This window comes from Tenrec ecaudatus, chromosome 7, assembly GCF_050624435.1.
Source record: "Tenrec ecaudatus isolate mTenEca1 chromosome 7, mTenEca1.hap1, whole genome shotgun sequence".
Classification (NCBI taxonomy): Eukaryota; Metazoa; Chordata; class Mammalia; order Afrosoricida; family Tenrecidae; genus Tenrec; species Tenrec ecaudatus.
This window is the reverse complement of record NC_134536.1, coordinates 128,676,561-128,703,177: the sequence shown is the minus strand read 5'-3', so window position 1 is coordinate 128,703,177 and position 26,617 is coordinate 128,676,561. Positions and strand designations below refer to the sequence as shown.

The 26,617-nt window shown below is 59.7% G+C and overlaps 3 protein-coding genes across 5 annotated transcripts in view; 2 read left to right on the top strand and 1 right to left on the bottom strand.

Annotated features, from left to right (window-relative positions):
* TTBK1 (tau tubulin kinase 1) overlaps positions 1 to 11,012 on the top strand; it is a 42,595-nt gene extending 31,583 nt beyond the window's left edge. Inside the window, exons 14-15 of the mRNA XM_075555059.1 lie at positions 5,964 to 7,540; positions 8,103 to 11,012. Of these exons, the coding sequence (XP_075411174.1) occupies positions 5,964 to 7,540; positions 8,103 to 8,535 (2,010 nt within the window). The 3' untranslated portion in view covers positions 8,536 to 11,012. The remainder of the gene's footprint in view (positions 1 to 5,963; positions 7,541 to 8,102) is intronic.
* A 4,149-nt stretch (positions 11,013 to 15,161) lies between these two features.
* SLC22A7 (solute carrier family 22 member 7) lies at positions 15,162 to 21,542 on the top strand. Of its 2 annotated transcripts, none has more exons than XM_075554096.1 (10): positions 15,162 to 15,554; positions 16,055 to 16,158; positions 16,269 to 16,423; positions 16,533 to 16,701; positions 18,072 to 18,195; positions 19,320 to 19,429; positions 19,673 to 19,887; positions 19,977 to 20,085; positions 20,964 to 21,170; positions 21,500 to 21,542. In XM_075554096.1, the coding sequence occupies exons 1-10, from the start codon at positions 15,162 to 15,164 to the stop codon at positions 21,540 to 21,542; spliced, it is 1,629 nt and encodes a 542-aa protein (XP_075410211.1). The 2 variants fall into 2 exon arrangements, with proteins under 2 accessions (XP_075410211.1, XP_075410210.1); XM_075554095.1 differs by having other exon boundaries at positions 15,162 to 15,560.
* A 772-nt stretch (positions 21,543 to 22,314) lies between these two features.
* On the bottom strand, positions 22,315 to 24,977 carry CRIP3 (cysteine rich protein 3). Of its 2 annotated transcripts, XM_075554098.1 has the most exons (8): positions 24,935 to 24,977; positions 24,577 to 24,671; positions 24,125 to 24,182; positions 23,904 to 24,035; positions 23,176 to 23,247; positions 22,971 to 23,065; positions 22,818 to 22,875; positions 22,315 to 22,644 (listed from the first exon to the last, which is right to left on the bottom strand). In XM_075554098.1, exons 1-8 carry the CDS (start codon positions 24,975 to 24,977, stop codon positions 22,583 to 22,585), a joined length of 615 nt encoding a protein of 204 aa, XP_075410213.1. In that variant the 3' UTR covers positions 22,315 to 22,582. The 2 variants fall into 2 exon arrangements, with proteins under 2 accessions (XP_075410213.1, XP_075410214.1); XM_075554099.1 differs by lacking the exon at positions 23,904 to 24,035.
* Positions 24,978 to 26,617: the final 1,640 nt, after the last annotated feature.

Genomic DNA, 26,617 nt, shown 5'->3' with positions numbered 1-26,617 from the left:
TCGCCCACACCCCAGCGTCTGCACTCCCTGCCCCAACCCCCTCCCCCTCCACCACTGAGGGCCCTGGGGGTCCCCAAACATGCTTCCACTTCCTGCCTTCCCCCACCCCCCCGAAAATAAAACTCAGGGACCAACATCTGCTTCCTTTGCACTTGCTCTGTCGACTCCTCTCCCACTAGGAGGGGCTTCTCTGGGGGAGGGGGAGGGCCCCCTGGCATTGACAGTATTGAGTTTGGAGAGGGGCTGGCCCTTGCCTCCTGAAAGGTGGGGTTGGTGGGGCCCTGTTGAGCCCCCTCACCAGTGTCCCCAGTAAACCCCTCCTGGCACCCGGGTAGAGGGGGATGAGGGCTGGGAAGGGGGTTAGAGGACCGTCCGGGAGGACCGGAGCCCCAGCTGGTTAATTCCGGAGCCCCCCCCTCATCACACTTCGCTCCGCCGCCACTCACCCCCATCTTTTGTACTGCAATAAGACTGTATTATACGCTTGCACTTGTCTCCGACCCCCGCCAGCAGAAGCATGCTCGAAAACTCAAAACCACACACACATGCGCGCACACACACATACACACACGAAGATGGGGCGCTTCTCTCTCTTCTCTCCGGGTGCGTCCTCCTTAGTGTACATAGCAGGGTCGGGGGCCCTCCCCACCCCCCGGGCCAGGGTAGAAAAGCATGCACTGAGCCCCCGCCGCTAGACTGCGAGTACTGTACAAATCCAACACTTGAAACCGATGCGCACACACGGCGCCGCCACGGGGGTGGGACACGGACACGCATGGGCGGAGTGGGGGCGCGCCGCCGCCCCGCGTCGCTGTGCGAGGGATCTTGTGCCTTTATCAGCCCCTGTATGTTAACGCAGACAATCCGGAGAGCTTGTGTACTACCAGATCCTGATTAAACACGCCTTCCAGGAACCCCGCCTCCGCCTGCTTTCTTTCACGGCCCCTTCCCGCCCACCTCCCCACGCAGCCCCCAGCTCCGGGGGGCCCCCACGAGGACATAGGACGGAGGAGGGCGGGGAGGGGGCAGGGAGCAAGTTTCCGGTCAGTGAATCCTGACCTACCCGACCCAGACAGTAGGGGTGACCCGGTGGGGGACCTCCTGCCTTGTTGGGTGGGGGCCGCCCTCTTCAGGCTCCAGGGGGAAGGGTGGGTTGGGTGGGCTCTGGTCTCTCTGCCCCTTTTCCTCTTGGCTGGGCTGTCATCCTGACAGCAGATTGACGATTTGTTGGTGGGGGGGATGGAGGGGAGAAGGTGGGCCAACTGTGTGTGGTGGGAGTGAGAGGGGGGAGGGGGGGTCCAATGATTGGACTGAGGAGCTTTTTCTAACCTTGTCCCATGGTGAATCTGAGGTAGTTCTGGCCTGCCCCCAGCCCCTCCATCACTGGGGGTCAGGTGTGTATAGCCTGGGGAGGTGTGGGCAGAGATGGTGGGCTGAGGAAAGGATTAGCCAGTGAGGGGGTGGGACATTAAGGAGGGGGTCACAGAGGTTCCTGGAACCGAGCTCTGGTGGAGGACGCAGTGGGTACGAGCTGGGCCAAGGGCAAGAGCTGCAGTTGAGACCATCAGCTACTTCTTGGGAGAAGAGGGGCCTTTCAGTGACAGGTCTACCCTACCCTGTAGGCTCGCTGCAAGTCAGCATCAACTCCATGGCAGTGGGTGACAGGAGAGACAGACTCCTTCTGGGTCAGGGCCAAGAAGTCAGGCCAGAAGGGGCGCCCCTCAGCCCTGCAGGTCTGCAGCTAGAGTGGGGGAGACACAGTGGCTTATTTCTTGCCCCCCTTTGCACATGGTCAGCTCCTTGCCCTGTGGGAGGCCCTGTGGGAGGCTGGGGGCACTGAGGAAGGCCTAGGGGCAAGACCTGCACAGATGTTGGCCTCTGTAACAGGCAGGGCCGGTGCCCTGGGTGAGGTGGAGGAGCAGTGGGTCAAGAAACCAGGACAGGTCACTGCGGCTGAGGGGCTGGCGGGGCAACACCGTCCACTTCTCTCAGGCTGGTCAGAGCCTGGGGTGTCATTGGCTTTCCTGGGAACCCTGCCTTCCAGGCTCCAGGAGGTGAGATGGGTGGGGTCCTGGTGGCTATTGCAGGAGGAGGCAGGAGGGGAAGAGAGGCTGTGAGGGGCATAAAGCCCTTGTCCCCAACCCCCACCCCAGCAGGGGGTTGGGGGGTTGGACCAAGCTCACCCTCCTGCTCTTGTGCCTCAGGCCCTCCTAGATGCCTTCTCTGACTTTGGAACTGAGGACAATGTGCAAAGCCCAGTGTCTGGGCTTGGCTGGGGTCCCATGACCACTGGGGAGGGGCTGCATGGAATAGTCTGTCCCAGTGGCAGGGAGGCCCTTTCTCGTCCCCCCCACCAAGGCTAAGTTGGGCCCCAGTTTTGTTGCTGGCAGGGGAGGACCAGGGTCAGACTCATGCCTCCCTCCACTCTCCTCTCCTGCTTGCAGAATCAACAGTCACTTGGGTGGGTCTCTGAAACCAATGGTTGTGCATGAGTGAGATGGGGTGGGGCCTGGGGGGGGTCGGTGGCGGGGGGGGACGGTCTGGTGCTTTTCTTCACTCTCAGTGTCCCAGCTTGGATGGCCTGCCCACCCCCATCCCCCATCCCCATCCCATTATCTAACCTCACCACATGCACCATGGCCACCTGGCATCTGAATCATGAGGAGACTGTAAAGCGCCAGATTTGTGGGCAGGGGCTCCATCTCTGACCTGCAGAATCAGGGTGGTGGGGCAAGGCTCAGTATTGTTAAAAAAAGTGCCCGGGTCTGTACCCAGCCAGACTTGAGAACCACAGGGACTGCATCCCCTGACCCCAGGCCCCCCCGACTTGTCTTGGTTGACACCCAGCACAGTGGCTTCCCTAGGAACCAGGATGGGAGGGGTCACAGCTGTCCCTCTCCCCGTGATGTCCTCAGGCCTCTAAGGCTAGCCACACAGAGGACATCCTGTGATCACCAGCCTAGAGAACGAACATGAGACTGAATGGGTGAATGAATGGTTAAGTAACTCAACAGGCCCAGGAGACACAGGGAGACAGTTCGGGATAGGTGATCACTAGGCCCTGTCCCCCCCTCTCCCAACAAGGAGCCATGACGGGCAGGGCAGAGGGACTTTGAAAACAATAGTCCAGGGCAGGGCTGGAGGGGAGCTAAGCTGAGACCCACAGCCCTTCCCACCAAAGAACAAAGGGACCCAGAGTTCCCTATGTGGGAGCGGCTGGGTCAGTGAGGCAGTGGGGAGTTCCTGGGTCTGGGCCCCCTTGGACGATGTGGTTCAAGTCAAGGCCTCCTTCCAGTCTCAGTGTCCCAGCCCAATACCATGCCTCCTGGAGGGAGGCTCCACTCGAGGGCTTTGGGGTGGAAGGAGAGGAGGTTTCTGCTGAGATTGCCTACCCAAGTGTCCATAGCCGAGGTCATCCTCTGGGTGGATTTCCCCAGAGAGATCCAGGGCCTGGCCGGAAAGCAGAGGGGTGCTTCTGACAAGGGAATGTGCGAAGCCCATGTTGGAGATGGGCGAGGCACACTGGCAGCGGCAGTGGGGTGGACACCCCTGGAGGGTGGATGTGTCTGGTGTTGGGTGTGTGCCTTCTGGCCCAGAGAGAGATGTGATCAGAGTGCTCCATCTGCCTGTCCCCCCGCCCTCAGTGCCAGCACCCAGCCTGTGGTCCTCACAGCGCCCTCTGCAATCCCGCCCAGATGCTTTCTCTGGCCTAAAACACAGTGTCTGGGCGGGGCCAAGGGCTCCAGCAGAGAGGCAGGCGGGTTCAGGCACGAATGAAGGAACAGGGTTGTAAAAGAAAGCAATTGTTGGGCCTTCTAGTCTGGAGGAGGTGAGAACAGAGTTCTCAGGACACTCACCTCCCTGGCCCTGATCAGCAGGGTTGGGTCCTGCAGGTCTGAAGCTACCCTGCCTTGCATCTTCCCGTCCCCTCCCGCCCCACGTCCATCAGATCCTCACAGATGCTCTGATACTAAGGGGGATGGCAGCTGGGAGGGGAGAAGTCCAACCTGGCCCATGCTCACCCTTGGAAATACCTGCATTCTCCTCCACTAGCCTTTGAGCTGTCGGCATGAAGACCTCAGCTGACAGAGACCCTGGTTTCTAGTTTCCCATCATCCCATTCCCCATAGGGGTGGGGGCACACCCAGGATTTTCCTGGGGTGGGAAGAAGGCAGTGATCTCCAAGCCCAGCTGAGCAGGTCTGGGGTAGGAGATTGGGGATGGGTGGGAGGAGCTGCTGTATGCTACGCCCAGTGCTTACATGACCAAACTCACTGCCCTTGACTCAATTCCAACTCGTAGCAACCCTGGAGTGGAAGGACAGAACTGCCCACGGGGTGTCTTGCAGCAGCAGCCCAGCCCAACATATAACCATTCCACCACCGGGGCTCCTCAGCCACTCACATCTGGGAAGAAGCAGACTGCAGCAGCTTTGTCCCATGGAGTGGCTGCTGGGTTCGAACCACCAACCTTTAGGTCAGCAGCCAAGTGCTTCACCACTCTGCCAGTGGGGCTCCTTCCATTGCTTATGCTACCTCATTACCTCATTGATGCCCACAACCTTCCTGGAACCTTCGTCCTCCCCACTCCCTTTGCCTGGCACAGAGAACACACACGCCAGGAGGATAGAGATCATGCCTGTCTTGATCACAGTCTGGACTCTCCTGGTGGTCGGGGCGGCAGACTCTGGCCGAGTGAAGAATAGTCTCCACCCTCAAGGAGGGCGGTGTGCTGTGTCTAGTACGCATGAACAACTAGAATGTGGCAGGTGCTGTCCATGGGGGGCATGGTGGGGGCAAGGAGAAAAGAAAGGAACAAGGAAGAGGTGGGCAGGAAGGCAGGCAGTCCACCAGGCTTGGCGGGAGATGAACTGTTTGAATTGCGTCCTGGGGGAGCATCAGGTGCTCATCATATGATCAAGGGGCTGCCAAGGGCTCCCGGGGAAGACGATACTGGGTGGGCAAAGACCAGGGTGTGCAAACGACCCTTCCTAGGCTGACCTTCAACTCCCAGAGGACTGTAGTCAGCACTGGATGACTTCCTGGTCACAGGGGCAGGTTGGGGCTGGGGGTGTATGGGCTGGAGTGGCCAAGAGTCCGGTCTGTTCCTGCATCCCTGGAAGATGGTCCTGACTTTAACCTGGTTGGGCACAGGTTCTGGAGGCCTGGGGCGGCCATCCAAGGGCTAGCCAGCTACAGGCCTGACCCAGGCCATCTGTCTCAGAAAGCGACCCAGATGTTCTGCTGTCCCTCTCTGGGTCCGTTTCCTCCTCTGTCAAAGGGAGGGCCAAGCTGGTTCTCACTGCCTGCTGGTGATTTCAAGGGTCTGTGTTTCTCTGGGGTTGATGCTAGGACTGGGGGTGCACACTGTGAGGTGAGAGGGCAGAGAGACAGGACAGGATCAGGGCCCGGAGCCTCAGGAGACCCGCAGCATGGGCACAAGCAGGTGTGGGCCCCTGTGTGGGGCTCATAGTGCACTCGGCTGCCCACCAAAAGGTTGGCTGTTCAAACCCACCCAGAGGCTTCATGGAAGAAACTCGCTCCATCGAGTCAGTACGGGACCCTATAGGACAGGGTAGAACTGCCCCTCTGAGTTTCACGGAGACTGTCACTGTTTACGGGAGTAGAAAGCTCTGTCTGTCTCCCACGGAGAGGCTGGTGGTTTCGAACTGCTGACTTTGTGGATGGCATAGCCCAGTGCATAACCACTAGGCCAGCGAGCCTCCACATGGAAGAAAGACCTAGAGATCTACTCCCCCCCCCCCCGGCCAAAAGCAGCCCCTAAACTCAGGCACCCACGGGTTGACTTCACTGGTACCCGGTGTCAGGGGTCCCTGTGAGCTCTGGGACACAGCAGTGGAGAAGACAGGCCCTGTTTAGACCTCATGAAGCCTAGGTTCCCCATGGCATGTGGGCTGGGACCCAGGGATAGGGTGGGCTCAGGCCTGTGTGTGCCCCTTGCAGGTGTTCTCTGTGGCGCCCCCATTTGAGATCAACAGTCTGCCGCGAACTGTGCCTCTGAATCTGCCCTACCGAGACTTCAAGCGGGACCTCTCGGACTACCGCGAGCGGGCGCGCCTGCTCAACCGCGTGCGCAGGGTGGGCTTCTCCCACATGCTGCTCAGCAGACCCCAGGTCCCGCTGGCTCCCATTCAGCCTCAGGCCAACGGCAAGGAGGGAGAGCAAGAGGAGGAGGAAGAGGAAGAAGAGGAGGAGGAGGAAGAAGAGGAGGAGGAAGAGGAGGAAGAAGAGGAGGAGGAGGAGGAGGAGGAAGAGGAAGAGGAAGAAGAGGCAGCAGTGGCCCTGGGGGAGGTGCTGGGCCCTCGCAGCGGCTCCAGCAGCGAGGGGGGCAGCGAGAGGAGCACTGACCGGAGCCAGGAGGGCGCGCCCTCCACGCTGCTGGCCGACGATCAGAAGGGGTCCAGGGGCCGGGCCTCCATGGCTGACGGGGACCTGGAGCCCGAAGAGGGCTCCAAAACGCTGGTGCTCGTCTCCCCTGGCGACATGAAGAAGTCGCCTGTCACTGCCGAACTGGCCCCAGACCCCGACCTGGGCACCCTGGCTGCCCTCACTCCTCAGCAGGAGCGGCCCCCGCCCGCGGGCAGCCAGCTGGATGTGTCGGAGCCTGGCACCCTGTCTTCTGTGCTCAAGTCCGAGGCCAAGACCCTAGGGCCCGGGCCAGGGCCTGCCGCAGCGGGGGCAGGGAGCACAGGGGCAGGGGGCGTGGCGGTCACCTCCTCACCCTTCACCAAAGTCGAGAGGACCTTTGTGCACATCGCAGAGAAAACCCACCTCAACGTCATGTCTTCTGGCGGGCAGGCTTTGAGGCCTGAAGAGCTCAGCGTGGGGGGTGAGCTGGGCCTGGGGGCGCCCTCTGATGGGGGCACGCAAGAGGAAGGAGCCCCAGTGCCCTTAGAGAATGGCATCGCCCCGTTGGTGCTCGATGGGCCTGAGACAGAGAGCTGTGCCGTGTCCTACCCTCCTGGGGACACCCCATCAGAGCTGGCCATGGATGCACTGCCCAATGGCCCTACCCTTGCTGAAGGGCTAGGCCCAGTGGCCCCACTGGAGTTCAGCCCCAAGAAACTGGCTGCCATCTCCCCCAGCTGCCAGGCCAGGCCGGGCCCACGCCCCAGGAGCCGCATCCCTGTCCTGCTGTCGGAAGAGGACACGGGCTCAGAGCCTTCCGGCTCTCTGTCGGCCAGAGAGAGGTGGAGCAAGAGGGCACGGCCCCAGCAGGACCTGGCCCGCTTGGTGATGGAGAAGAGGCAGGGCCGGCTGCTGCGCCTGGCCTCCGGCGCCTCATCCTCCTCCAGCGAGGAGCAGTGCCGGGCCTCGGGGACGCTCTCGGGCACGGCCTCTGAGGAGGACACCCCCGCCTCCGAGCCTGCGGTGACCAGGAAGGCCTGGCGGGCGGCAGCCTCCCGGAGCCGGATTCCCCGCCCCATCAGCATCCGCATGCCCACGCCTGCCTCAGCCCAGCAGCCCCCTGGAAGACCCCACAGCGCAGCCCCAACACCGGACACAGCCATCACCAGCAGGTGAGAAACTGCCGCCCATCTCAGGGTGGGCAGGGGTGACCTTCCACGTCCTTACCATCAAGGGCTTCCAGGACCCAAGATTGAGAGGGGCCCTGAGTTAAGCCCCCCAGCCCCCACCTCCCCTGCTGCTGCCTGGGGCAGATCCAGCTCTGGCATGGGGCCTAGTGGGCGCGTGGGTAGCATGTCTGGAAGGGGTGCCAGGGAGGGCAGCGGGGGGAAGGGCTGTAGGGGTGGGGTGGGTGGTCCGGGCTTGCCAAAGGACATCAAGTTATAAAAGGGACTCTGAGCCCTAACACAGGATGTACTATTAATGCGCACACTGGCCTATTATAGCCCTTGAAGTCCGTTAGAATTTAAAAAATGAAACGGCTGCCCAAGAGAGCCTGGCAGGCCTTGGGAAGTCCGCTCTGGAGGGTGGGGGGCTCCAGGCCCAGTTTACCCATGGGTGCCAGCTCAGAACGCAGGGCAGTGGGCTGACCCATTCCGGGAGATTCTGATCATGGTCCCCTTGTTTCGCTCCTTTGTCCTCCCTCCCTCTCTCTGGTCCCCCCCCACCCCCCAGGCTCCAGCTGCAGAAAGCCCCAGGGTCGGCGACCGCTGCTGACCTCCGGTCCAAACAGCCCCCCGCCCGCGGCCCAGGCCCGGGCCCAGGCCGAGGCCGAGCCGGAGCCGGAGCGGTGGGAGCCAAGCCCCCCGGAGGAGCAGCCTCTGCCCCACGCAGTCCCGGCCTCCCGGGGTCCGCGCGCAACCCCAGCGTGTCGCAGTCCCCACGAAGCCAGTCTCTGTCCCGCAAAGAGAGTCCCTCCCCCTCGCACCAGACCCGGCCCGCGGGCCCCCCACCACGGGGAACCCCGCTGACCCGGGCCCAGCCCGACGTCGTCCCCTCCTCCCCTGGGGGCCCCAAGAAAGGACCCAGGGGGAAACTCCACACTCAGAGCGCAGTAACCAAAGGCCGGGCGGGGGGCGCTGAGGGCCGGGCCGGGGCCAGATCCTGACGCCCCTGGCTTTCCATGGCTAGACTGGCCCTCCCGGGCCCCCCACCCTCACCCCGGGCCCCCACCCGCAGCTGGCCGACACTGGAACAGCCCCAGCACAGCCTTACGCGCTTGACGCGCCACCCGCGGCCCCAGCTCCCCACCTGCTCACGAGGGAGGTCATGCGAATTCACAAGGTGCCCTGCCCGCGGGGCGTGGCTGGTGGGGGGGGCGCCGCGCCTCACGAGGGGGCAAGGGGTCCTGCTCATCTTCCTGTGCCCTCTCCTCCCCTCCTGCCACCCAGCGGGCGGGGTCCCTTCCCCCACCCCACCCCAAGGCTCAGCCACTGCTCACTGGGACTGACTGTCTTCTTGGCTCCTCCATTCACTGCCACCCTCAGCTTACACCTCCCGCAGCGTCTGCCCTGCCCTCTCTCCAGCCAGACCCTCCCTCCCCACTTTTCAGAGAAGCAGGCCCAAGTGGCACGCTTGGAGGTGGAGCTAGTTTGGGGGAGGGGGTGGTTTCTGCCACACCTCCTGGGAGTAGAGGGCCTCTGGGCTGCCAGGGTGGGATTCAGGGGCTGCTCCAGGGAGATGCCTGCTCCAACGGACTCCAACAGCAGAGCCTTCCTGCCTCTCCCATGGGAAGACAAGGGAAATTACTGGGTAGAAAGGCCCCTCTCTTAAATTTGTGTGGGGTCTCAGGGAGAGCCTGGGGTTTCGGCTGTCTTTCCAGACAAATGGTTCTCCACGGAAATTGCAGGGGGTGGGCTTCAAAGGGAGTTTGGCCCCTCCCTTGGCTGCCTGTCCAGAAGTCCTCCTTCCTATCTCCCACATCAGTTCCACTCCTGCCCTTTCCACTGAGGCCCCCCTTGCCTGGATGTGGAGTCTGGCTCACTGTCCTCTCTGCGCTGACCCTTTGGGGATACAGTCCTGGTAGGGTCGCCCTTCCTACCCTCCTGGGTGTGAGATGTGGGCCAGGTCAGGCCATCACCTATCTAGGGACAGGCCCCTTCATGGGGTGGAGAGACCCATTAATATCTAGAGGGCATGCTTGTGGGTGGGCTCTGGCCCACCCCCACCCCCAGCTCAGCCAGCCCCCTCGCACCCTAACTGCAGCCTTTGGGGAGTTCCTCCTGGGCTCGGGCTCCAGAACACCCTCTCCCTCCCTGTCCTGAGCCTCAGCTGCCTACATCTGGGAGTGGCAGCACCTTGGCTGCAAAAGGGACAGCGGAGCTGGCTGGGGTAATCCTCTGGCCGCCTTTCTTTAGCATCCTGGTCTGTCCCTTCTGTCCCTTCCTGGGCCACAAAGAACAAGCCAAGACCTCTAGGGGAAGAAGAAGAAGGAAGGTCTCCGGTGCCCTGGCGACCTGGCAGCATCCAGCCACCAGTACCTGGCAGGATGCCCACAAGGAAGCTGGCCCCAAGAGCAGCTGGTGGCTTCTTGCAGACCAGCCCAGGGGAGGACTCCAGGGTGAGTGGCCCTCAAAGGCCACCCACGCTGAAGCAGAAGCTCCCAGAACACTCAGGAAACCTCTCCAGAGTCCTCCTTGTTAACCTGAGGCCCTCCCAAGACCCTCTGCGGCCCTCTGGGCCCAGCTGAGAAGGGGCCACTCCCTCCCACCTGGAGCTTCTCCAAATGACAATCAGCTCATGCCAGGGGGGTCAGGGCACGACTCCAGGTGCCTAGACCCTAGGCCTGCTCCTTGCCACCAACCGAAATGTGAATGTAGGACCCCCCTGCTCCCACCTCACCCTGCCCCAAGACCAACAACAGCCTGGTTTGGAGTTAGGAGAAAGAAGGGGGCCCGAGAGAGGCCTGGGCCTGCCCACAAAGCTGCCTTCCCTCAGCACTGGAGCTAGGCAGGGAGTGAGAGGCCTCAGGCCTCTGTGTCACCGAATGTCATGGGGCGAGGGGGGGAGGCGGGGTGTTAGGTGGAGGGAACATATTTGGCGCTTCTCCCCAGGAAGGATCCAGGGCAGGGGGAGCCCCATCTTCCAGCACCCCTCCCCAGCTGCTGCTTCTTACATCCCCTACTCCCGCTGACCAGGCCCTCCTGGTCCTGAGCACCTCCTCTACCTGGTCACCCACACATCCCCATTCCCCAAGCCTGTCGCTGGGCTCAGGCTCAGAGTCTGCCAACACCGAACAGGCCTTTCCTCCCCCCAGCCGCACAGCGCACGAAGGGGGTACAGGAGAGGGACTGTGCCCCAGGCATGGGGCTCCCCAACCCAGCTCCTCACTGGGCCCCGCTTGCTCAGTCTTCTCAGCTCCAGGGGCCAGCCCTGGTGGGCCTGGGGCAGGGGCAGCAAGTGGCCCTGCCTGCCCCTCCCCAGGAGGCCACCAAGTAAGAATGTTTACACGCCAAACAGAATGTAACAGTCTCCCCTCCTCCCCAAGTCACTGCATGGCCTCCGCCGCCCATCCTTGTGCCCGCCCACCCCACCCCTCACCCCAGAAGCCGCTGTCATTAGATGGGGTCTCGGAAGGGAAGTAGCCATCACACCATTAAAAAGCCTGTGGACCTTCCTGTTGGCCTGGACTCTTCTTCCCTTTGGGGCGGGGGAGGGGCGCACGGGAGGCGAGAAGTGGGCAGCAGGATGGTGGAAGGGCTGTTCACGCAGGCACAGGAGCTGCATTCACAGGTGAGGGCCAGACCCCCAGGGTCATACAGAAGGAAGGACTGTCCTGCTTGCTCTGGCCATGAAATGTATACCCTTCTCCATTCCCTGGGCTGACTCCTGCTGGCCCGAGGCCCTAAATTGAGCTTTGGGCCCGGAGGGAGGGAGGAAAGGAAATTTCCTACTGGTTCCAAAGTGGACAGACAACTGTGACAGTGTTTGGGAGACCTTGACATTCAGCAGCTCCCAAGGCAAGGAGGAAAATCCCAAGGGCATGTAACCTGTGACCCAGCGTCGTCGTCCCCTGGCCGCACTTGTCTGCTTGTTGCATCCCGTGTGCCGCTCCATGAGCGAGCCCCAGAGAGGTAGGGAAGCCTGGCGTCTCCCTGGAATCGGCACCCGCTCACTCGGTACCGACATCTGGACAAGCCTGTGACCTTGTTCCGTGATTGTACAGTGTGGTAACAAACACTGGGCTGTGGTTACTGGGCCCCACCTGAAACGGAGACTTATTCTTATCTAAATAGATCCTAAACGTTGAAATCCCCCCCCAATTGAAATCCCCCAAAGAAACTTGACTCCCCAAATTCGGAAGAGAAGTTGTGGTCTGTAGGAGCACAATCGGAGCCTATAAAAGGTGTTCCTCCGAGCTGGTTTGGAGAGTGACTGGACGCCCCCAGGGCTGGAGCATGGATCAGTCTGTGGAGGGTCTCTAAGACCCAGGGGGAGGATGCGGTGGACCCCGTCTCACTGTCCGTGTAGGAGGGGCCCTGGAAGTGTCCTGCTTGTGGTTAGGCTAAGACCCGACCTGACCCGTGAGGAAACCCCCAGCTAGCCTTTCTGAGGGACAGAGATATAGTCTTGGACACTCACAGCGGCAGTTCCACTCCGTCCTCCGGGGGCGCTGTGAGTTAATGGCAGTGAGATGTGATTTTTCTAGAAAGGAACTCCTAGTTAGGCGCTCAGCTGGGAACCTGAAGGGCAGCTGTTGGAACCCACCCAGGGACTCCAACCCACCCAGGGACTCCAAGGAGACAGAGCTTGCGGTCGGTGTCCGTAAGGCTGGCAGCCAGGTAACCCCCCGGGGCGGTGGCTCTGCTCTGTGGCACAGCGTCTCAGGAGGGTTAGATGAGGTGGGGTCCCTGGCTGCCTCGGGGAGCCAGCTGGGTGAAGGAAAACGCCACACGTTGGCCTTGCTCTGTCCTATGTGTTTCCAGCCGACGTGCATCCGACACTCGGTCAGTCAGTGCACACGCACGTTCTGTTCTGGCTCATCCCTGGGATGAGAGGGGCAGGGTCCAGGCTCCAGAGTCCTGCTCTCCCTCCCAGCAGGCCAGCTGGGCACGGATCTGATCCCCAGCAGCTCTTCGTAACCATGGACCACTCTGTTCTCCACAGTGCCTCCTGGGCCCTGCCCTCCTGTAGCCAGCTGGGGGCTCTAAGGTCATGTTGACACACAGAGTGCTTGTTAATACAGAGAGAAACATTTCTTCTGAAACTTGAGTTCATACCCAACTATGTGTCCTGAAACACAGATCCTCCTCAGGTTCTCTTGTAAAACAACTCGGATTGAGGCGAGATTGGCATACACAGTTCACCAACGGAAGCTGTCGCGTTGTCTGTAGTATGGGGAAGAATCGGAGCCCTTCCGTCCCCAGACAGGAGGTCATCTCCATCAGCAATCACGCCTCACTCCCCTCCAACCCCTCTGCCTCGCTGGTCTTGTCAGGAGCCACTGAGTGGATTTGAACTCAGAGACCCCATATGTATGGCAGAGTAGAACTTCCCATGGGGTTTTCTAGCCTGTAATCTTTACCAGAGAAGATCAAGATCGCCAGGCCTGTTTTCTGAGGAGCTGCTGGTGGGTGTGAACCCAGCAGGTGCCCCATTCCGTTAGTGCGTCATCAGGACCCCTTCCTTCTGCCCTACGCAACAAGTACTCTGCACATTTTGCATAGATGGAATCTGTGATATGTAGTCCCTTGAGCCTGCTTGCTTCTCTTCACACCGTGATTTCACGGCTCACCCATGTTGTAACAACTATCAGCTCTTGGTTCCTTTGTCTGACTGAGTCCTATCTCGAGCTGTAGAAGAAACACCATCCTTTGGTTATGTGGTCCTGAGTTGACAAATCCAGGGAGCCTCATATATGTGGAAAAGAGAGCTTTATATAAGAAGTACTTATATATCAGGAAAACATCCCAGCCCAGTCCAGATCAGCTCCATAAACCCAATACTAGTCCATAAATCCCTCTTTAGACTTACACAGCCAGAAGCAATGATGAAAAAATGCAGGAAGATCACAGGCCTGTGGGAAAAGTCTTGTGGATCCCATGGCGGTGGGAGCACCACAGGGACTCAACATGGCTCACAGGCAGGAAGGTGAAGCAGAGAGAGAGAGAGAGAGAGAGAGAGAGAGAGAGAGAGAGAGAGAGAGAGAGAGAGAGAAGGAGGTTCCCAGAACCCTCCTTATGAGGAGGTCATGCCCGTAAGGAGGCACCATCAGGCTGTGACCTGATTGACAGGCTAGACTCCACCCCTACACTGTATCAAGTTGACATGAAATTACATAACTACCACAGGGTATTTCCACTCTTGGTCAATATGAACTATGTTGCCAGAAGCATTCCTGCACATACGTGTTTGTGTATCTGTCAGGGTCATATGACATCTTTATATGGAACCTTTGGAAGAATTTCCAGGCTCTTCCAAAGCACCTGCCCCACCTGACATTCCCACCAGTAAGCCAGGAGGAGCCTTGTGCTCTGTTCCACGGAGACCTAGTATGGTATGGAAGGAAGGGCCCATAATTTAGTGAGCCAGCCTCACACTGATCTCTCTTAGAATCTCCCCAATGCTTCACCATTCCAAACAGAGCGAAGACACTCCACTCTCTGATCACTACTCCAAGTCTGATTCTAGGAGATATTTCCAGAATAATCAGATAAATGAAAAATGTCCCATTTCAAATTTCTTTGATTTACTATTGAAGTTTAATGAGTTAAAAAAAAGATCTCAGATGATTCACTCATTAAGTTACACTCATGCAATTAGTCATTCATTCCACCCAATAACTCAACTGCTGAGCCCCACAAGTGCCACCGTGAGGCAAACCCAGACGAGCAAAGTCCAGGACTTCCCTGGGGCAGACTGGGAGCTTCAGGAGGGACCCCCGGATGACCGTGACTCTGACGCTTGACAGCCAAGTAGGAGAGGGCATTCCCAGGGGGTGGCATGGCGTCTGATGAACCAGAGGGCTATCAGATGTGGTGGACGTTGGGCAGCTTTGGTGCGGGGGCCCACGCTGTGGAGTGGCATGAGCAAGTCTGGACCCTCAGGCAGTTCGAGACCCAGGGCCAGACCAAGACAGTGGCTGAGACCCTCCTTCCTGGCCCCGAAAGGGCCACGCTAGGAAGCTTCTGGAAATGGGGAGTGGGGTAGGCAGAAGGGACTTTGTCCATGAGTGGGACCCCTCTGTGGGGAATGGAGGGTGGTGAGCATGGGGGCCAGGTCTGTCTGAGGCCAGAGCATAAGCTGATGCCCCAAAGGGTACAGGGAACCCTGCCAGGGCCTTGTCCTCAGTCTTGAGGCCCAGACTGCAGGCCCAGCTGACCCAAAGCCTGCAGGGAGAATCAGTCCCATGCTCCCTGGAGCACCATGCTCCTCTCAGGGACTCTTGACAGGCTCTGTGGTCAAGGGCCTGGGGGCTTACCTCCCACATGCCAACCCAGCCCATTCTCTGAACACCAGGGTATAAATTCCCGGAACCTGTGACCTCTGAACATTTGGCAGCCTCTCCCCCCACTGGGCACTGGGCCACAGAAGCAGGGGTCCCTGGAGACCTGGGTGGCTGGGGAGGCTCCCAGGCCTGGACCAGCCCCTACAGGCCAGCTTCTGGCTGCAGCGTCTCCACGCACCAGTCCATCCTGCTCCGCCCCCGGAGTCCAAGGGTCCAGTGGGAGCGGGTTGCCCTGGGTTGGGCACTGCGAGGGAGCTGGCTCCGGGGAGAGTTGGCGGGTGGGCAGCATGAGCTTCGAGGAGCTGCTGAGTCAGGTGGGGGGCTTTGGGCCCTTCCAGCTGCGGAATCTGGTCCTGCTGGCTCTGCCCCGGATGCTGCTGCCCCTGCACTTCCTCCTGCCGGTCTTCCTGGCCGCCATGCCTGCCCACCACTGCGCCATGCCCAGGGCCCCTGACAATGGCAGCAGCCGAGAGGAGTGGCTGCGGGCCCACCTGCCCCGGGAGCCGGACGGCACACTCAGCTCCTGCTTCCGCTTCACCCACCCCCGCTTCCCCTCCAACTCCACGCTGTGGGGTGATGGGCACAGCCCTGGCACAATGGAACCGGAGCCCCCCACAGTGGCCTGTCCCCAGGGCTGGGAGTATGATCACTCAGAGTTCTCTTCCACCATCGTAACCGAGGTACCTGTAGTGAAGGGTGCGTGCCGGGGCTGGTTTCAGTGGCTGCTGAGTGGGCATTGGGTACTGTGTTTTACCTCTCGGGGTCTGGGTGGACCCCCCTGTAGATGGGGTTTGACTATAAAGTTATAAAGTGTTGAGCCCCGCTCCTGGCTTGGGAGGGGCTGAGTGCAGGCGGGGCTGGGAGGGAGATAACGGAGCAATGCTCCCTCCCTCTGTTCCTCTTCACAGCCTGTCTGGGTTTGGGTGCTGGAGGGCCCTGGGTCCCTGTGGGATGGGAGGACTCCCTCCATGGGAGCAGCTGAAGCTGCAGGACAGGCGGGTGGGAGGCAGGGTGTCTGACCCCAGGGGGGCGGGGATGAAGGGGACTAAACAGCTGGTGTGGAGGCAGGGTGCTGGCTCAGTGACTTCAGGAGGCCCTTGAGTCTGGAGAAGGGGGGCTGGCTCGGGCTGGGAGAGGCCCTGTGCCCACCCAGGGCCCTGCCCACCTCCCTGCCCTGCAGTGGGACCTGGTGTGTGAGCAGAAAGGCCTGAACCGAGCCACATCCACCTTCTTCTTCGTCGGTGTGCTGGTGGGGGCTGTGGTATTCGGCTATCTGGCAGACAGGTGAGCTGAGGCGGTGGGGCGGGGAGGCAACAGAGGGGTGGGGTGGGGGCTCTACTTTCTGTCTTTCTCAGGCCCTCCTGGGGGGGCTGACCCTGGATACCCCCTCACAGATTTGGACGCCGCCCCCTGCTCCTGGTGGCCTATGTCAGCACCCTGGTGCTGGGGCTGGCATCGGCCGCCTCTGTCAGCTACGCCATGTTCGCCGTCACCCGCACCCTCACTGGCACAGCTCTGGCTGGCTTCACCATCATCGTGATGCCACTAGGTGAGACGAGCGAGGGCCTGGCAGGACCCCAGGGCTGCCGGAGGTGTGGCCAAGGGTGAGGCTGAAACCGGCAGGCCCCCACTAACTGTCTTTCTGTCCCGGTGCCCAGAGCTGGAGTGGCTGGACGTGGGGCACCGCACGGTGGCGGGCGTCCTGAGCGGCACCTTCTGGACAGGGGGTGTGATGCTGCTGGCACTGGTCGGGTACCTGATCCGAGACTGGCGATGGCTTCTGCTGGCTGTCACCTTGCCTTGTGCCCCAGGCATCCTCAGCCTCTGGTGAGGCTGTGGGGCAGCTGGAGATGCAGTTGCACAGAGACAGTCAATCAGAGAAGGACACTTGGGGCGGGGTGAGGGGGGTGGCATGGTCCTGAGGACGAGGCCAATTGTGTTCACTAGGGGGTGGTCCACAGGGACTCCCAGGCTGGGGTCACCCGAGCCCAGACAGGAAAGTCAGGGAGGAGATGGCCTTTGCATTTGCCTGAAGAACTAGGAAGCTTACTCAGATGTGTGTCAGAGAGAAGGTGACATTCAGGTGTGGGGGGAGAAGGTGATTCAGGTGTGCGGGGGAGAAGATGACATTCAGGTGTGTGTGAGAGAAGGTGACATTCAGGTGTATGGGGGAGAAGGTGACATTCAGGTGTGTGTGTGGAAGAAGGTGACATTCAGGTGTGTGTGGGAGAAAGTGACATTCAGATGTGTGTGGGGATGGAGGTAACATTCAGGTGTGTGTGGGAGAAGGTGACGTTCAGGTGTGTGTGGGGATGGAGGTGACATTCAGGTGTATGGGGGAGAAGGTGACATTCAGGTGTGTGGGAGAGAAGGTGACATTCAGGCATGTGTGGGGATGGAGGTGACATTCAGGTGTATGGGGAGAAGGTGACATTCAGGTGTGTGGGGGAGAAGGTGACATTCAGGCATGTGTTGGGATGGAGGTGACATTCAGGTGTGTGTGGGAGAAGGTGACTTTCAGGTGTGTGTGTGAGAAGGTGACATTCAGGTGTGTGTGGGAGAAGGTGACATTCAGGTGTGTGGGAGAAGGTGACATTCAGGTGTGTGGGGGAGAAGATGACATTCAGGTGTGTGTGGGGGAGAAGGTGACATTCAGGTGTGTGTGGGGGAGAAGGTGACATTTAGGTGTGTGGGGGAGAAGGTGACATTCAGGCATGTGCAGGGATGGAGGTGACATTCAGGTGTGTGTGTGAGGTGACTTTCAGGTGTGTGTGGGGGAGAAGGTGACATTCATGTGTGTGGGGGAGAAGGTGACATTCAGGCATGTGCAGGATGGAGGTGACATTCAGGTGTATGGAGGAGATGGTGACATTCATGTATGTGTAGGAGAAGGTAACATTCAGATGTGTGTGGGGATGGAGGTGACATTCAGGTGTGTGTGGGAAAAGGTGACATTCAGGCATGTGCGGGGATGGAGGTGACATTCAGGTGTGTGTGTGAGAAGGTGACATTCAGGTATGTGTGTGGGAGAAGGTGACATTCAGGTGTGTGTGGGAGAAGGTGATATTCAGGAGTGTGCAGGGATGGAGGTGACAGCCCAAGGAGGGGCTGTCTGAGCAAGGGTGTTTCTCAGGGTGCTGTGTGAGTCAGTCCCAGAGCCTGACTCTCAAGTCAAAGGGCCCCTGTTGCTCCCACAGGTGGGTGCCTGAGTCTGCCCGCTGGCTTCTGACCCAGGGCCGTGTGGAGGAGGCCCACAGGTACCTGCTCCACTGTGCCAAGCTCAACGGGCGGCCTGTGGGTGAGGGCGGCCTGAGTTGGGAGGTGAGAGCCAGTGTGTATGTGTCTATGTGTGTGTGTGAATGTGCACATATGTTCATGTGAGTGGGTATGTATGTGTATGGGTATGTATGCGTGTGCATGTATGTATGCATGTGGAGGTATGTGCATGTGTTCATGTATGTGTGCGTGTGCTTGTATGTGCACGTATATATGCGTGCGTGTATGTGTGTGCGTGTGTGTGTGAGTGTGCCTTGTGTCAAGTGCCTTCCTAGGGGTCTACTGACCCTGACCCCATCGACGGTTCCAAATACTTTTGTGATTGGGGGGGGGTCACCACAACATGAAGAACTATATTAAAGGGTCACGGCATTAGGAAGGTTGAGAACCACCGTCTTAACCAAACTCCCTCGGGGTACAGTGGGTTACTCACAAGCTTTGTGGTCCTGGAAAGATGTACAGCCTCGGAACCCCCTGGGGCAGTTCTGCTCTGCCCTACGGGGAGGGGGTCCCTCTGAGTTGGGACAGACTCCTGTCTGGGTAGCCAGCCCCTGACAATATCACCCGTCCATGGACACAACTGTGCAGCAATAATATATAAAGATCATAGCAAAGTCATAGAGGATAGAAGAGGAGGTGAAATCAAGGAGTCGGACACATTTCATGGTAGCACACTCACCTCAGCCCCTCTTGGTGGGCCACGTGAAGGTGGGAGATGAGAGGAGGAGACAGGGAGAGGGAGGGGGGCTTTACTGTCTGGGGCTTTTATGGTAGCCACCGTCATGCATATTCAGGAGTTCCACAGGTCACAGGTGGGCGGGAATCACAGTAAAGTCCCTGAGCTCACAGGTGAGGAAACCCAATACCTGCACTAGGGGAAGACAAGGAGGGGGGATGGGTGTCTCAGCGGGAAGAGAGAATCCAAGAGGGGAGACTCTCTGGGAATGACATTGAAAGCAGGATCATGTGCTTGGACTTTATCTCTAATTTAGCTTTCCAGGTTCCCTCTAAGGCAGGGAATATCGTCCTGGTCATATTTCCCTCAGTGTGAGTTTCCCACAGGCCCCATCGGGGCTCGGCCCTGCAGCAGGGAGGGGAGTGGACCTGACCCTGAGCGCAAGGTGTCCTCCTGGTCAGCGGAGCCATCCCCTTGTCTTCTCTCGAGCCAGGCCCTGAGCAAGGTGGCTGCGGGCGAGCGCTCGAAGCAGAGACCCTCGTACCCCGACCTGTTCCGCACCCCTCGCCTCCGGCACATCTCGCTGTGCTGCATGCTGGTGTGGTGAGCCGCAGGGGCCAGCTTCCCAGAGACATCCGTCCAGGGGCGGGTGGGGGCCTCAGACATAGCTGGGCTCAAACTTTCGCCTCTGCCCTTCCTTACTGCGCAGCCTTGGACGGGTCACGCACCCCCCTGGGCCCTCATGTCCCTTCTGCACGGTGGGGAGGCGAGCGGACCCCACCTGGCGGGGCTGCAGGGGTGACCAGGGCCCGGGAGAGCCCTGGAGTGACGGCCCTACCTCCGCAGGTTCGGCGTGAACTTCGCCTATTACGGCCTGAGCCTGAACGTGTCCGGGCTGGGGTTGAACTTGTACCAGACACAATTGCTGTTTGGCGCCGTGGAGCTGCCCTCCAAACTGCTGGTCTACCTGGCGGTGCGCCGAGCCGGACGCCGCCTCACACAGGCGGGAACGCTGCTGGGCGCTGCCCTGGCTCTGGGCGCGCGGGCACTGGTGCCCTCGGGTGAGCCCCACCCCGCAGCCGAGACCAGGGCGGGTCTTTGGGGAGGGGGTGGGGGGCTGGACCCTCAGCGCCAACTCCCCTTCCTGCAGAGCTGGGGCTCTGGAGCACGGCCCTGGAGGTGATAGGAAAGGGCTTTTCGGAAGCCGCATTCACCACGGCCTATCTGTTCACGTCGGAGTTGTACCCCACCGTGATCAGGTGAGTGGCCCCAGGAGGGCTGTGGGTCCCATCTTCGACCAGCCCCCAAGTCCTGCTGCTCTCCAGACGGTGGCGACCCTGTGGGACAGAGTAGGACTGTCCCAGTGCCCAAGGCGGTAGCTTTTACAGCCACATCTTTGTACCCCTGACTCAAGGGTGGGTGTCAACCTTTGGGTTCATGGCTGAGCGCTGTAGCCCCAGGGCCGGGAGCTCTGTGACATACCGCATGCACTGCACACGGGGAGAGCAGGCTGTCACCATTTACAGTCCAGGAGAGAAGGGGTTTGAGTCCACTGACAGTCCATTTGGGTAGGGTTCTGAGGCTGTAAATCTTCGCGGGAACAGATAACCCCATCTTTCTCCCTCAGGACAGCTAGGGGGCTTGAACCACCCCCCTCCTGGCTGGCAGTTCAAAGCTTAGGGAGCAGAAGGGCTGGGCTGCTAACTGAAAGGTCAGCAGTTTCCAAGCCACCAGCCACTCTGAGGAAAAAGCGGCAGTCTGCGTCTGTAGATTGCAGCCTTGGAAACTCTATGGGCAGTTCTGCAGGGTCCTATGGGGGCGCCCGTGAGTCAGAATGGTCTGTGGGCTTGCTCCTTTGGGTACAAGGGTCCAAGCTGCTGACCCTATGTTCCACACTGCCCTTTCCCCACCTCCTCTCTCATACTTTTTCTTCTTCACCCATGGTTATGCTCTTGATGGTACCTTACTGGATTTGAGAAAGGGAGGCCCTGGTCAGGTGGACAAGATCAACTGAAAGAAGCCCCTTAGATGTCTGGGAGAAGGTGCCCTAGGACATGCCAGCCCAGGAAGAGAGCCCTACAGGGCATGGTCAAAGTACGGGTCAGCACCAACCTCCACTCACCCTCCTTCCGAACAGACAGACCGGCATGGGGTACACTGCACTGGTGGGTCGGCTGGGGGGCTCTCTGGCCCCCCTGGTGGCCTTGCTGGATGGAGTGTGGCTGTCACTGCCCAAGCTCACATATGGGGGTGTCACCCTGCTGGCTGCCTGCACCGCCCTCCTGCTGCCGGAGACCAAGCTGGAAAAACTGCCAGAGACCATCCAGGACGTGGAGAGAAAGAGGTGCGTGCGTGCACAGGCCTCTGTCTGCACATGCGTGTGGGTACGCGTACGTATGCAAAGCTGAGCAGGTTTCAGGGTGGGTGAGCCGGGTTAGATAACTGGAGTGTGCACACAAATACCCAGGGTCGTCAGGAAGAGAGGCATGTGCGCACACTCAGGTATGTGCTCACACATCAGGTAAGCGTGCAGGCATGGGCGGGCATATGTGTTTGCACACCGGGGGCTAGGGAGAGCCCTGGGGCAGCCCTGTTGGGGCAGGTTGGGTGGCAGGTTGAGGGGCTACAGCTGCTCATGACTTTTCCCCTACTGCTCCCCCGCCCCTCCCCCAGCCTTCGGGAGGAAGAGATGCACATGAAGCAGCTGGAGGATTGAGGAGGACCGGGCCACATCCTCCCTGGAGGCTCTGCCGCAGGGCCTCGGCTTTCCATGTTACCAGGCCCGGAGCTGCCAGCAGTGCCCCTCCCTGTGCCCCCCCCCCCCCCCCAGCCTTCACTAGTCTGCCTGCAGCAATGGGGCATCATCCCAGCGTGCAGTGGGCTGCTCGAGCGTTTAGCATCATCCTCCACGTTCCCGGCTGGGGGAGTGTGTGAATGAAGGCTTCTGTTGGGTTGTGATGGCAACGAGGAGCTGGTGGTGGGTGGGGGGAACCCTTGGCAGGAAGCCACTGGATTAGGCCTGTGTGTGGATTGCAGCATTGCCTCTGATTGGCTGTGTGACCTCGGCAGCCGAGGAAGTCACAACAGGATCTGCTGTCACACTCAAATGGAATGCCGAAGGTGCTTCTTGTAGAGATGCTGTTAACCAAAGGGTCTGTCCCACGATGACCTCTAGCACCAATCTGACTGGTGGTCATGCCCATGGTGTGGGCAGGGCCAGGGACCAACGGACCAAGAGACCAAGGGACGAGAGCTCCTTGTTCCCGTGGCTTCTTCTGTTACCACCCAGGCAATGTACTCTGCAGGGCGAGGCATGGCCCAGCCCAGCCCCCTCCCCCCCCCCACACAGACACACACTCTCCAGCCCTGGGCAAGGCCTCATGTCCGCAGAAGAGTCGAAGGCGTGGGAGGAAGCATTTCACTGGAGAATCCAGGGAGGCTGCGGCTCAATAAACACGGTTTTATGAGGCCTGAAAAGCTCCAGAATTTGCTGGGGGAAGAGATGGGCAAGGAGGCCACTCTTGGAAAGGGTTGGCCTAGGACCCATGAGCAGACAGGGAGGCGAGGGATGGGAGAGGGAAGAGCTGGCAGAGAAAAGCCAGGCTCTCAGTCCACAAACCTGCTCCTCCCAGGGAGCCGAGACCCAGGCCACTGCCCCCCACACCACCACGGGACTGGAGAGTCCCACAGCCCGCCCTGCACCATGGAGAGGGGTGGTGAGCGGCCTGAGCTGGAGTGGTCTCTCCTGTGAAGGCCTCACTTGGGCTGTCTCTCTGCTGGGTCATAGATGTAGCAGCCCACATCGCCAATGTTCACACCTGAGGGAGAGGGCTCTGTCATCGTGGGGCTGGGGGCTGAGGATACCCGGATGAGGATGGGGTGGTGGGGGAGGAGAGGATGGTATTCAATCACAGAGGGAGTTGTTCCCATATCCCCACGGCCCATGGACACGCCATACTTCTGGCTTGGTGTCTGGGGTGGGGCTGCCCACCTTTGGGGCCAAACAGGTAGCCGTAGCAGGGAATGTGGCAGTAGGGGACGCCGTCATGCTGGGACAGAGAAAGAAAAGAAAGCCCATCTAAGCCTGTCTCTCTTCCCAGTCCGTCCTGCCCCAAACAGACCCACCCATCTCTGCCCTGCTCACCTCAGCGTGACTCCCAGCCGTCAGTGTCTTCCGGCAGCGCTGGCACCTCAGACAGGGCCGATGCCAATTTCTGCCCAAAGACATCACCTTCTCAGCTGGTGGGGGAAAGAGGCAATGGCTCTGGGGACGGGCAGCCCGCCTGCCTGGGACCCACCTCCCTGCCCCTTGCTGCCCACGCTGCACCAAGTCTTCTACCTTTACTTACCAAAGTAGACAGGCTCCCCGCAGCCAGGACACAGCAAAGTCTCCCCAGTGAAGGTCTTCAGGTGGGGAGGGCCTTTAAGGGGGAGAGGCTCAGGCCAGGGCTTGAGGTGGGAGCCTGTACCTAAGCAGGGCACTAGCCTTTTCCATAAGCCATGCTCACCCCAGAGCCTCCCAGACTCAGCCGGACAGCCACCAGTCTACTTTGCGTCCCATCTGACCTCCCCTGCCCCATCTCTGCATGGGACAGACCACCGACTTCCTCCTGGCCCTCCCAAGGGCACCGGGGCCCAGTAGCCCAGCCCTGTGAGCAACCCAATCTTCAGGCAACCTGAGCCTGACAGAGGAGCTGGCCAGGGCAGAGGTGTCAGGTGTTGGGGAGCATGGTATCCGTGCCCAGTCTGGGCAGTGGGAGGGAAGAATAGGGCCAGAGGGGAGATACTGACAAAGGTGGGGGGTGCTGCCCCATCCTAGCACCCCTCCCCCCCACGGTGTTCCTTCCATGGCTCTGAGCCGGCTCAGGGGCTGCCTCTGACTCGCTGTGTGACTACACAAGCTCACCTGCCTTGGGTGAACCCGTCTCTTCGTCTGTTAAATGGGGTGATAGCACCATCTGCCCTGTTTACCTCAGAGAGCTGGGTGGAAGGTTGCACCTCACCCCTCCTCCTGTTCCAGCCAGGGGAGGGTTCAGAAAAGTTGGGGGTTGAGGGTGGGGGATTCAACCTCACTTACTTTTCTTGCCCTGCGGGATGCCGGTCCTGGGTCTGGGGGGGCTGAAGCTGCTGGGGCTGAGGGGAGTGGTGCTGGCAGGGGTAGGGGTCGGGGGGTTGTAGCAGTAGGAGTCCACACCGCCAATGTTTGCCCCTGCAGAGAAAATACAGGCTGCAGCCAGCAGGCAGCCACAGCCACAGGAAGGGTGTGCTGTGCCCTGGCCCCTCCAGGCTCAGACTTACCCCTGAGTCCGAAGAGAGCCCCGTAGCATGGCTTGTGGCAATATGGCCTCCCATTGTGCTGGGCACAAGCAGAGGGAAGGGGGTCGCTCAGGTCAAAGGGTGGTGGTGGCTCTTCTGGGCCCCATAGTCTATGGGACCATAGGTTATCCCCCCCAAACAGGCAGTGGGTAGAGGGTGCCTCTACACTGGACTGGGCTGGCCCAGGAGGCAGGGTGGGGAATCGTGGGCCTTGGTGATGGTTGGGCACCAGACAGAATGACTGACAGATTGAGGGAGGGTGGGTGGTGTCAGGCCTAGCGGGGGCACTGCTGCTCCAGGCTGAGGCTGGTGTGGTGCTCACGGGATGGGTGGCTTTGGGGTCCAGCAGGCAGCTGTGTTGCCTTGGCAGACTTGTCGTTGGGCCTGGGGCGGTGGCGGCGACAAAGAGGGCCGTGCCCCCTGGCGGGCCTCACCTCCGCGTGACCGCCGGGGGACAGGACGCTGTGGCAGTGGTCACATTTCAGGCAGAAGGGGTGCCAGTTCTTGCCCACGGAGCTCACTTTCTCAGCTGTGGGGGGCAAAGTGGGGCCGGGCTGCAGGGGCGGCTTCCTCTGCCCCACGCTCCCAGCTCTCCCGGAAAGCCCGGTCCCCCTGCCACCTTCCCTGGGGTCGCCCAGAGGCCAGCTGTATCGTGCCCCGCCGGTAGAGGGGGTCCCGGAGCCCCTGCGCCTCCACAGGTGGAAAGGGAGGCCCGGGACTTGTCTGCCGCCCGCGCCGCAGAAACCCCGGCGGCCCTCGTCCGCCCGCGCCCGCCCTCGGCCCCGACCTCACCGAAGAAAACCGGCTGCTGGCAGCGCGGGCAGGTCCAGCTCATGGCTGCGCTCGGCGGGACGCGGGCACCTCAGGGCCCGCCGCGCGAGCTGACGCCCGGCCCGCCCCGCCCCCGCGGCCCCGCCCCCGCGCCGCATTGGACGGAGCCCGCGGCTGCCGGGCGCCCATTGGCCCCCGGGGACCTACCTAGCTGCTGGGCGGCGCCGGCAGCCTCCCGGGTTCTAGCAAGAAGACTGCAGCCACAGCGCGGCAGCGGCCAGGGTCCTGGAGCCAGCGAGCTCCGAGCTGGGAAGAGAGGGGTGCGAGGAAGGTGCTAGGGCCGAGAGGAAAGGTACCCGAGAGAGGGCCAGGTATGTCTTTGAAATGGCTGCATCCCGCCTTGGTAAGTCCAGCGAAGCGGTTAAGAGCAAGGGCTTCTAGAAGCCAACGCAGGAGCCCGGGAGCGCACCTGTGTCTCTTACTGTTTGCTTCCCACGCCCGCTCAGGAGTAAAATGCACGTCCTTTCTCCGGACTGTGGTAGGGATTAAGAGGAGTTAACCCATGTCAAGTGCCCAAACAACGGCTGCCACACAAATTCTCTAAAAGTGATAGCTATCCTTTCAAAGGGCTCAAGACCCGGTTTTGAAGCCGAACACGTGGTCTTCGTGCCATGGTCTTGCTTGTAATAGCATGCTTACTACCTTAAAAAAGGCCATTTGGAGACCAGTTATGTATTTCTCGTGACCTCTCCTAGTGTAATCCTAGTATCCCATCTTTGGTCGCGGTATCTGACCGGGTTCTGCTGCTCCTCAAGATTTTCTGTGGCTAACCCCTCTGAAATGCACAGCTGCATTCCTTCCTAGTCTGTTCTCAGCCTGGAATCGCTGCTGAAATCTGCTCCCCTCTGGGTGGCCCTGCTAGTATGTGGAATACCGGAGACACACCTTCTGGAAACATGCAAGGCACAACAGTGTGACCAACTGATAGACAATGGAAACGCAAATCAGTACCACAAGGAGATACCATTTCACACCCACTAGGATGGCCAGAAGGAAAAGATGGACAATAAACAAATATTGATGAGTTGGTAGAGAAATCGATCACTTATGTATTGGGAGAGAAAGACTGGGCTTTCTATGCCCATAAATGGTTACGGTCTCGACGTCAGACAGTGTAAGATATGACAAAATAATAATTTATAAATTATCAAGGGTTCGTGAAGGAGGGGAGAGCGGAAAGGGATGGGGGAAAATGAGCTGATACCAAGGGCTCAAGTTGAAAGCAAATGTTTTGAGAATGATGATGGCAACAAATGTACAAATGTGCTTGACAGAATGGATGTATGTATGGATTGTGATGAGTTGTGTGAGTCCTCAATAAAATGATTTAAAAAAAGGTTATGGTCTCACAAACTCACAGGGGTTCCTGATGAGTCAGCACTGACTCAATGGTGGTGAGTTTGTTTAATATCTTGTAGGTAGAAATGTGAAATGGGGCAGAAGATGTAACCCTGACACACACCTTTCTGTATTTATTTCTCCTTTCTGTATTTATTTTTATTTTTCATTAGATACATTTATGGCATCAAAGCATCATGGACAGGTCTAAAGACAGTATCTAGACTGTAGGTGGACACCTCTTAGATCTTACCCATCAACCTGCTGAACTGTTCCTTTTTTAGAAACATAAGATACCATCCCCAA

Excerpts from the sequence above, each read along its gene's own strand:
- CRIP3 (XM_075554098.1), bottom strand. The coding sequence starts at position 24,977 with ATGAGCTGGACCTGCCCGCGCTGCCAGCAGCCGGTTTTCTTCG. Across the intron at positions 23,248-23,903 it reads CATCCCGCAGGGCAAGAAAA|GCCCTCCCCACCTGAAGACC; the intron begins GTAAGTGAGGTT and ends TCCCCCTTAAAG. Across the intron at positions 22,876-22,970 it reads CGGCTGGGAGTCACGCTGAG|CATGACGGCGTCCCCTACTG; the intron begins GTGAGCAGGGCA and ends TCTCTGTCCCAG.
- SLC22A7 (XM_075554095.1), top strand. The coding sequence starts at position 15,162 with ATGAGCTTCGAGGAGCTGCTGAGTCAGGTGGGGGGCTTTGGGCCCTTC. Across the intron at positions 16,159-16,268 it reads TTCGGCTATCTGGCAGACAG|ATTTGGACGCCGCCCCCTGC; the intron begins GTGAGCTGAGGC and ends ACCCCCTCACAG. Across the intron at positions 20,086-20,963 it reads TTGTACCCCACCGTGATCAG|ACAGACCGGCATGGGGTACA; the intron begins GTGAGTGGCCCC and ends CCTTCCGAACAG.